Source organism: Pelmatolapia mariae, linkage group LG3_W (genome assembly GCF_036321145.2).
Source record: "Pelmatolapia mariae isolate MD_Pm_ZW linkage group LG3_W, Pm_UMD_F_2, whole genome shotgun sequence".
NCBI lineage: Eukaryota > Metazoa > Chordata > Actinopteri > Cichliformes > Cichlidae > Pelmatolapia > Pelmatolapia mariae.
The window spans coordinates 83,754,600-83,764,656 of record NC_086229.1 but is presented as its reverse complement, the minus strand read 5'-3'; the positions used below and the strand labels follow the sequence as shown (position 1 = coordinate 83,764,656).

At 37.0% G+C, this 10,057-nt stretch overlaps 1 protein-coding gene across 2 annotated transcripts; it reads right to left on the bottom strand.

The window, feature by feature from the left end:
* Positions 1 to 1,016: 1,016 nt before the first annotated feature.
* On the bottom strand, positions 1,017 to 9,430 carry LOC134619357 (uncharacterized). 2 transcript variants are annotated; one of them, XM_063465151.1, is made up of 7 exons: positions 9,356 to 9,430; positions 3,553 to 5,380; positions 3,374 to 3,456; positions 2,963 to 3,165; positions 2,565 to 2,671; positions 2,369 to 2,490; positions 1,017 to 2,239 (listed from the first exon to the last, which is right to left on the bottom strand). In XM_063465151.1, exons 2-6 carry the CDS (start codon positions 5,360 to 5,362, stop codon positions 2,453 to 2,455), a joined length of 2,241 nt encoding a protein of 746 aa, XP_063321221.1. In that variant the 5' UTR covers positions 5,363 to 5,380; positions 9,356 to 9,430; the 3' UTR covers positions 1,017 to 2,239; positions 2,369 to 2,452. The 2 variants fall into 2 exon arrangements, with proteins under 2 accessions (XP_063321221.1, XP_063321228.1); XM_063465158.1 differs by lacking the exon at positions 9,356 to 9,430 and adding an exon at positions 7,540 to 7,578.
* Between the last annotated feature and the right edge of the window lie 627 nt (positions 9,431 to 10,057).

Genomic DNA, 10,057 nt, shown 5'->3' with positions numbered 1-10,057 from the left:
CAAATACAGCCCAATAGATGATTACAATCATCTATTGGGAATGGGATCATGAGTGGTGAACTGTCAAGTGTCTACCCTGAGTGTGTGTGTGTTTGTTTGTTTTATCACCCCCACTGGACCAACACCACTCATCCGACACTAAAACGTCCCACCTTACTAATTGGATGACATCGATTGGCTGGCTCAAACTAACAGAAGGTTAAATGCTAAATGAACAGCATACAAACTGGTATATAAACTTATTAACGCCTGTATAAGAACAGAATAGAATTGTCCTATAAACTTTGGGGCCTTTTATACACTCATTATCCTTTTTATTTAGCCCTCAGTTTGTCTCTGCACAAGATCTACACAGGAAACCCCATACTGACAAAGTGAAAAAAGTTTCCCTGAAATTCTTGCAAATCTATTAAAAACAAAAATAAAATGTAAAATATAACTTAAGAATTTACAGCCTTTGCAATGACACTCACATTAAAAGAGAAGATTACTTTGATACGCCTTGGGCCGTGACAAATCATCGGTATGTTATATGCTGGGAATGAGAATGCTCAGGGAAACAACAACGCCAAAACTGAAATTGATACCTTTATAAAAAGCACAAGGTCTTTTACTAAATATGTTACCTTTAGTCACATTGTTAGAGAATAACAGGCCAGATATTAAAATCTCCAGCAACCCTTAAGTGCTTAAGAGGAAGGAAGAAGGAAAGGAAGGAAGGATAACTACACTTTATGATCTCAGCTGTGATTATTAATGGTTTGTGCTTTCTAGAAATTCCCTGTAATAGAAAGAGCAGAGGGGTGTGATACTTCATCACGGCCAGAGGGAGGCACTGTGGAACCATCAAACAAAAGACCCCAGTGCTGATAAGGCAACATGCTGTTAATTACCACCAGGTATGAGGAAAATTAAACACAAATTCCAGGGGAAATGTTCTCTGGTTACCTTTATTTTAGCTTTAAATTGAAAAAAGTATATTCAGAGTGACATTTTTACAGATTTAATAAGCTAGATAAGAATCGACCAGTAAAACATGCACAATTCATTACATTTTTAAAGTTGTTTTTTTTTTTTTTTTTTTTAAAAAGAAAGTCTCAGAAGCTTGGCATTTTATGAAATCCAACATAATATCTACCACATCTGTTTGTGGATCTTAAAATTAAGTATAAAGACTTGTGTGATAGGAATGTTTGTACAATTTGGATCATATAATGAAAATTTTACATAACAAAATGCATGTGCATACTATTTTATTCATAAGCTCTGTAAGCCTACAACAGGAAGTGGAAAGTTAAAAAAAACTAGTGGAATAATCAGATGCTACTTTTTCTAAGTTAAATTTTTATGAAAGAGATCAAAAGGATTTCATTTATATCTATTCTTTCTCTTCTTTTCATTTCGTGATGTAGAATTAGGCTTCAAAATTAACTGAATAAACAAATACAGCAAAATAAAGGTTGTATCATGCTAGATTAACTACATAAAAAGTATGCAATTTCACAAAAAAATTATTTTCTAATATAATTCTGTGAGACTTTGGCAAAAAAAGGTAATATAATTATTATTTCATACAAGGCACAGTAACAGACACAAATCATACATTGTGGCTCAAATACATTGAACTTAAATTTAGCTTAAATCAATTTAGGTATAGTTTCAGGGTCATGCTTGTACATGCCTGAGATGAACACAGCCTGCATCTTATGGTTTATTTTTATCTGTCGTTCTAAAGCTACTAACTGCTTTTCTTGTTTTTCACTGGCAGTATGTTAGTCTGTAGTCATTTATGAGATTCTTCATCCTGAACCTCCATTGTTTCTACTTATCTTCATTCAATTGGGAGTTAACAAGTAGCAAAACAAAACTAAAAGAAGTCTTTGAAAGTATACAACCTGACAAAGTAAAAGATGCTGAAGTAAGATGAGTGCCATACAATAATACTTATATTTACATATTTTTATTACTTCTCTCAAGCTCCACAGCCACTGAGAGATCCTTCATTCTGAATTCAACTTTCATTTCATTTTCATTTTAGTAGGTTGAGACTGCTCACTCCTCAGTGCTCATAGACGGCATCACAACACAGGTGCTAAAGTCCACTTTGTCTTTTTTTCTTTGAAACATTTCTTTCAAAGGTGGCTTTGAATTCCAGTGATGGTCCTCGGCATACTTGTAAACGCAACCAAAGAGATCGGGAAATTTGTTCACTGCATCACAGTCCTTTGCGTAATGTGGACTGTGAAAAAGGAAAGCATTATTAGTAGAGCTGTCACCATTAACGCGCTTGAGCCGCGTTAACACAATCATCATGATTAACAAGATTCAAACTTTTAATGCACAATAGATAGATAGGACTTTAACTTACTAATGCTCATGGAGATTACGTATAAAAAGGAGCAGTCCAAATACAGTTTCAGGGTATGGTTTGGGTTTGGGAGGTATTTCACGACTATAATTGTCCATCTCTGTAACAATAGTGGGTGAAAACTGCAACAACAAATAACACTGGTCATGATATGGACTTTAGGAATGCAAAAGTTTTGCCACAATGTTGCAGTCACCTTTTTTTTTCCAGTCTTTAAGGGATTGAAGTCCAGGACATCCTTCTTGTAACCGACAGTTTTTCACTTCGTTCCTGTTAGCAGTCCATCGCAGGTATTCAAATTTCCTTGAATTAAAATTTAAATTATGCTTCATAGGTGGAAATTAATCATAAGCAGAAGCAGCCTGAATAAATATTTTAAAAACAACAGCAAATGTATAAGAAGAAGATTTATCATTTGTAACAAACGTGACCATGCATATTGAACTAGGCTGATCCTGGATGACCTTATCAGAGTTTTAGGCTAGCGTGGGCATCTCCATCTTTGTTTTACAGAGAGTTGAAGTGAAACCAAAAATCACAATTTGTTCAAATAATAACTATTTATTAATTAATCAATCAGTATGACTTCCTTACTCGTTCTTAGTCCAGAAGAAGGGATGGTCCAAGCATTCTTCTGCTTTGGGTCTGTCGTTTGGCTCTTTGTTGATCATCCACTCTATGAGACCCTTTGCCACCACATCGTTAATATGGTTCAAATTGTCCTTACATTTTCTGATTTCAGTTTTAAATTTACGCCGGGCTCCAGAGAGGATATGAGAAATCAGCATACCTGCCAGCTTAAGAGTAACAAATTACTTAATTTACCAAACCATCCATTAACATTTTCAAACAAACATAATAAGCTGTATATCACTGTTTGATTTGTATGGTTTGTTATCTGTCGTCTCTTGGGCCATTCTTGCCACCTTAAGAACATTTTCACAACATCAAGTTTAGGTACTTTTCACCATGTTCTCAGTCAAGTTTGTGTGTGGCACATTTTACCTTTATTTCACTGCTTGACGTGTATGAGTCTTGTTTCTGGCTGCTTATGCCAAAACCAGCTAATCTTACCCTCCCAATAACATCTGCAGGAGGAAAAACATACAAAAACCCATCAAACAAAATCATGTCTTCAATTTACCAATAAATATAGATTTTACTCAATTTTAAATGTGTCTTACCAATCAAAATGTTCTCGGGTATGAGATTTTTGTGGAGAATTGGAGGATCGTGAGAGTGAAGCACCTTTAGACTTTCAAGAAGTTGTTTGACGAGTCTCTGTAAAAGGAAATCTTTCCCACTGTCTTTATTAATTATGTTGATATAGCTATCCAAGGTGTATTCACAAAGTTGCAGACAAAGATATTCAAATTTCTTGTCCTCTTCAACATCAACATATCGTATGATATAAGGATGATCGAGTTTAGGGAGTTGTAGGATTTCTTTTTCACTCTTCAGATTGCCACTGTTGCTTTTAGACATTTTCTTAATGGTAACTTCTGTGCCATCCTGTCTCAGTCCCAAGAAGACTTCAGTACCCTTTTCTTTCATTATTTTAAAGTTTGAATTATTCACATAAAAACATTTTCCGATTCTGATTACTGTTTTTTCCCCATTGCGAACTTCTTGCTCCAGTTTATCCAGGGGCTTCTTCCACCTCTTGCTGACTGGTGTCCTGCGAAACTCTTGTTGGTTGAAAGGCATTTCATCTGAAGCTGATTCCGGCATTTCCTTCATATTCCTGGCCACAGACAATGCTGCATTTCCCTCACATTCTGAGTTTGGTTTGCTCAAATAATTTTTCAGACTTTTCAGTACTTCTTTCAGCTTTTGATTCATTTTCATTTCAGCTGATGTCAGTATGTCCTTGGGCACGGAAGTTACAACCTCTGATGTAAAAATTTTAGCTGCCTGTTCAACTGACATCAGATTTGCGACTATGCTATATGTGTAGACCCTGATGTTAGTGGGGTGCTTCTCATTTACAAAAGGGGCAACTGTTCTGCATAAGTTCTCTAAAAAGTCCCAGCTCTTTGTGCCTTTTGTTTTCTGTGTTATCACATAGAGTGTTTGTAGCACTGCTTCACAAACACCACTGTCTTGTGAGTCAAGCAGGTTCAGTAATTGTGGAACTATAGCTACTGCATGCTCATTTGTTATGTCATCCATTGTACAGAAAACTGCATTTAAACTTTCAACTGCCAGCCTTACATGTGTCTTAGGGATGTTTGGAAAACGACTGGCTGCACCTGCAATGTAAGTATTCACATTTCCAGTTTCCTTTAGCCATGTAATACATCTCTGGCCATGTTTTTCTTTTCCTCTCCCAGTAAAGAGAATTTCATATATGGTCAAATGTGACTCTGGATTCTCTAACAGCATCTTATTGTTATCAGTTGTAAACACTTCTTCAGGTGTTTTAAAAGCAGCAGTTTCCACATCAATAAAATCTCTGATCTTGGAAAATGCCTCATCTCCATTTGATGCAATCATCTGAGACTTTTTATTATTGTTACTAACACACTCAGCATCATTCTTGGGCAGCAATGTGACCCGTGCACCAGCAGAAATGAGTCTTTGCATGACATCCTCTTTGTCTCTAATATCATCAGTTTGCACTGATGTGTGTTTATGTGGTTGCATTGGAGTAGATCCATCTGGATGAGAATTTGCTTCCAGGAGTTTCTCCACAAAATCAAGTGTGTTGGTCAGGGAGAAATAATGCAAAGGTGTGAAGTGGTGTTTAGAAGTTATATTTGGGTCCGCACCATTAATTAAAAGGTCAAAAGATATAGGTTTGTTGTGCTTTGCAACAGCAGCAATCAGTGGGGTTATATCATCATCCCAGTCTTTACAGTGATAAAGTTCATTAACATCACTGTTCTTCAGTAATGTTTTAAGCTTCTCAAGGTCATCATTAAATATACACTCTATTACAGGGTGTGTTTCTCTTACTGGAGGGTGTTCAATTCCTGGAGTGACAGAATTCATGTCTTTGCTTCAGATTACCTGTGAAAGAAATTAAGGTAAGGTTTATTTTTTAAGTGCTTTTCATAGACAGACAGTCACAAAGGTTAAAATAAAGAAAACATTAAGTAATAAAATAGACAATACAAACTATGCAAATTCAAAAAATAAAAAAATTAAGTACTAATATTAGCCATGTACTACAAAATTTGCACGAAGAATGTGTTAATTTAATTTTTTCACTTATTGTTCACGATGGAGGAGAAGGTGGTGGATTCAAGCCATTCTACTGTGGTGTAGATAGAAAGAAACATCTTGAAGTAAGAGTATGTGAACAGTGTTGTAGAAGTGAAGAAAGCGTTAGACAGGATCATAAGTTTGAAAATGGAAATCAAAGGGGTGATGTTAAATGCTGACAGTGCGTATGCCCTACAGGTTGTATGTCAGAAGAGAGAGAGGAGTTCTGGAGTAAGATGGATGAAGTGGAAGAGAGTGTCTCCAGGGGGAAGCGAGCAGTGACTGTAGCAGATTTCAGTGTAGGTTAAGGTAATGAGGAGGTGTAAGGTACAGTGGGATGCAAAAGTTGGGGCAACCTTGTTAATAGTCATTATTTTCCTGTATAAATCATTGGTTGTTACAATAAAAAAGGTCAGTTAAATATATCATATAGGAGACGCACACAGTGATATTTGAGAAGTGAAATGCAGTTTATTGGATTTACAGAAAGTGTGCAATAATTGTTTAAACAAAATCAGACAGGTGCATAAATTTGGGCACCACAAAAAACGAAATGAAATCAATATTTAGTAGATTTGCCTTTTGCAGAAATTACAGCCTCTGTAGTTTCCAATGAGAGTCTGGATTGTGGTTGAAGGTATTTTGGACCATTCCTCTTTACAAAACATCTCTAGTTCATTAAGGTTTGATGGCTTCCGAGCATGGACAGCTCTCTTTAACTCACACCACAGATTTTCAATAATATTCAGGTCTGGGGACTGAGATGGCCGTTCCAGAATGTTGTACTTGTTCCTCTGCATGAATGCTTTAGTGGATTTTGAGCAGTGTTTCGGGTCGTTGTCTTGTTGAAAGATCCAGCCCCGGCGCAGCTTCAGCTTTGTCACTGATTCCTGGACATTGGTCTCCAGAATCTGCTGATACTGAGTGAAATCCATGTGTCCCTCAACTTTGACAAGATTCCCAGTCCCTGCACTGGCCACACAGCCCCACAGCATGATGGAACCACCACCATATTTTAGCAGGTGTTTTTCTTGGAATGCTGTGTTCTTTTTCCTCCATGCATAGCGCCCCTTGTTATGCCCAAATAACTCAATTTTAGTTTCATCAGTCCACAGTACCTTATTCCAGAATGAAGCTGGCTTGTCCAAATGTGCTTTAGCATACCTCACGCGGCTCTGTTTGTGCTGTGGGCGGAGAAAAGGCTTCCTCTGCATCACTCTTGCATACAGCATCTCCTTGTGAAAAGTACGCCGAATGGTTGAACGATGCACAGTGACTCCATCTGCTGCAAGATGATGTTGTAGGTCTTTGGTGCTGGTCTGTGGGTTGACTGTGACTGTTCTCACCATTCGTCGCTTCTGTCTATCCGAGATTTTTCTTGGTCTGCCACTTCGAGCCTTAACTTGAACTGAGTCTGTGGTCTTCCATTTTCTCAATATGTTCCTAACTGTGGAAACAGACAGCTTAAATCTCTGAGACAGCTTTCTGTATCCTTCCCCTAAACCATGATGGTGGTTTAGGGGAATTTAGGGTTTAGGGGAATTTGAGAGTTGTTTTGAGACCCCCATGTTGCTACTCTTCAGAGAAAATTAAAAGAGGACGGAAACTTACAATTGACCCCCTTAAATACTCTTTCTCATTATTGGATTTACCTGTGTATGTAGGGTCAGGGGTCACTGAGTTTACCAAGCCAATTTGAGTTCCAATAATTAGTTCTAAAGGTTTTGGAATCAATAAAATGACAGTGCCCAAATTTATGCACCTGCCTGATTTTGTTTAAACAATTATTGGACACTTTCTGTTAATCTAATAAACTTCATTTCACTTCTCAAATATCACTGTGTGTGTCTCCTATATGATATATTTAACTGACAGCTCAGGGTGTCACTCCGTTCGCTTCCAAACACTACGCCGTGGTGGTTCAACTTTATAGCCATTCCACTCAAAAAGTGTTGGTACAGCACCTTCAATAAGCTGCCTTCCACCATCAAGGGTTGTTGGCTCTATGAGTTGATCATTGGCAAAGTGTCTGCTGCAGACCCTGGTGTGAGAGGTAATCGTGAAATGATCCCAGCGTATGTTTACCAGCCACTGTCTTCTCAAGTCGGAAATGAGTTGGAAAGCCATGGAAACTTAGTATGCCGCTAAAAGCCGAACAAAGTGGGACACAGCAATGCTTGAGTATTTCTTCTCCTGTTTTTGAAAATGTTCTGTTTTAAATACTTTCTTTTTTCAAGCGGCAGTATTTGGAAACGGAAATACGTCACAAGCCCTAGTGCAAATAGTCCATTGGTCCAGACCAGCAATTTCTCAGTCTTTGTTTTCTGTTTGTGAAATTTTGTGCTCATGCGTTACGTTTGTTCATATCGTGTGCTTCTCTTTGGGGCTAAGCCCCCCTGTCGTTAAAACCTAGTGACGCCCCTGAATGATAACCATACCTCAATGAGCTCAGCTCAATTTTTCACAGCTAAAACAAGTGACAGAAATTTAAATTATGCTAGCAATTTAACTTAGTGTGCTAGCCAGGTTTTTATTTATCAAAATGGGGAGCACCTGGTCATTAATTACATGGGACTTCTGCTGTTAGCTGGAGCTAACTAATTGATGCTACCAACAGTGATGAAGACTTTTTTGAAAAACTTGCATATATCCATGTTGTTGCTGTGTGCAGCATATACTATAGTGTGTGCGCAAGTGTAGATACAGCGGAGTGTAAAGTAGCTGTGAAAATGTGGACCGGATTTTCAGTAATATGGGCGTTCCCTGTGAAGAACTGGAATGGATTTGATAACAAAACACTGACCCAACTTAACACTACAAAGTGAAAGGGACGAACTGTATTATGATCATATTGAAGTTTATAGTATATTATTATTTATTTAAACTCACATTCCTGCATCTTTATATTGAATTTGTCTGCAATTTCTGTAAAAAATAGAATAAGTAAAAAAATTATTTTTTTTAAATTAATTTTAGGCCTTTGGTAGGGACAGTGTAAACAGAAGCAGAAAGTAGTTAATTTTATTTGAGTGTGTAAATGTTTTTAAAAACTAAAATTCTGTTCAGGCTGCCACACTGGAAGATTTATGCAATCAAAAATAATAACTTGGAAAGATTGGAAGCATTAACTGTGTTTTAAAGTAGGCTATTCATGTGTAAAAGGAGCCTTTGAATTTCTGTGTTCGCAGAACTTTCCCCCAGATGTCAGTGTTGGAAGCACATTTAATGTTGTAGTTTTTTTTTTGTTTGCTCTCAGTTTTTATTTTTCATATTTGTGTCCATTTTTTTTTCTTTTGATTTTTTTATATATGTAATGGAAAGTTTTTGTTTCAAGTCATCTAACTGATCTGTGCACTGTTTCTATATAACTACAACTTTCTTGACAAAGAATTGGGGCGTGGAGATTTGAAAACAGCTAACTGTAAACTGTGACGCACTTTATTTTCAGACTTTTGCATGACTTTGGGAACTGATCTCCCCACAGCTGAACAGACAAAGATTGTATCCACAAAATGCCAATAAAGCAGCTGTTAATATTTTTGCCTAGTTGTCAATGCCAGTTCGAAACCTGTGCTGTATTGATTTCGCAAACGTTTTAACTTTCTTTCAATAAATCGCAGGAAATCGGTTTGGTTTAGAGGCTCAATTTTTCCACAACAAAGCTCATGCTATTCTCAAGTATACCTGAAATCCTGTTACATGAAGTAAAACTAAGCTTTTCTTACGCAAATCTAAAGATGATTTTACAAAATCGTTAGAGGAAAAGTATAAATAACTTACCGAAGTCATTTTGACGTCTTTTCATTTTGACGTCTTTTTCTCAGTGTCCCTCCCTTCTTTTTTTTTCTGGTGTTGATGATGACGGAAAAGTCGGAGAAGTACGAAGGAGTATTAGGTCACATTTAGAAAAAAAATTCATTTGCTTTAATAAAGTAGAAATCTCGACATTGAAATCGAAATACTATTTTGAGAAAAATGTCGAAATGTGATTCCAGTCATTTCGAAGCCAAACAACCGCCACGGCTCTTCTACCCTTTATTAAACGTGTAGTCAATGAAACAGCTCGATCAGCTGTCTTATAGCAACATGCAACCTCATTACTGCATGAGAGTGTATACTAGCATCGGTCCATCGCCGCCAACAATATTTCATTTTCCACAAATAAACTTTTCCAAGTTTGTCTGTGTGCTTTTCTGTCTGACAATATTTGGCTTTCTGCTATCTCTTCAGCGTCCTTATACGTCTTTCCGCACTGTGTTTATGTGTTAAAAGAGTAACGATTTCCTTTTTACAACACCCGATTCTCTAATCATTTGTTGAGATGTGAGGGGGAATAATGATACAGCAATAAATTCTGTAGCTACTGTGAAGTTGTTAGACAAAGATTTGAGAAATGAAATACTGTGAGACTGGAAACCTTAATAATAAGATAATTCCACGTGAAATCATTTCAGGGACTAGTTACAGGTTTTGTTGTGATGA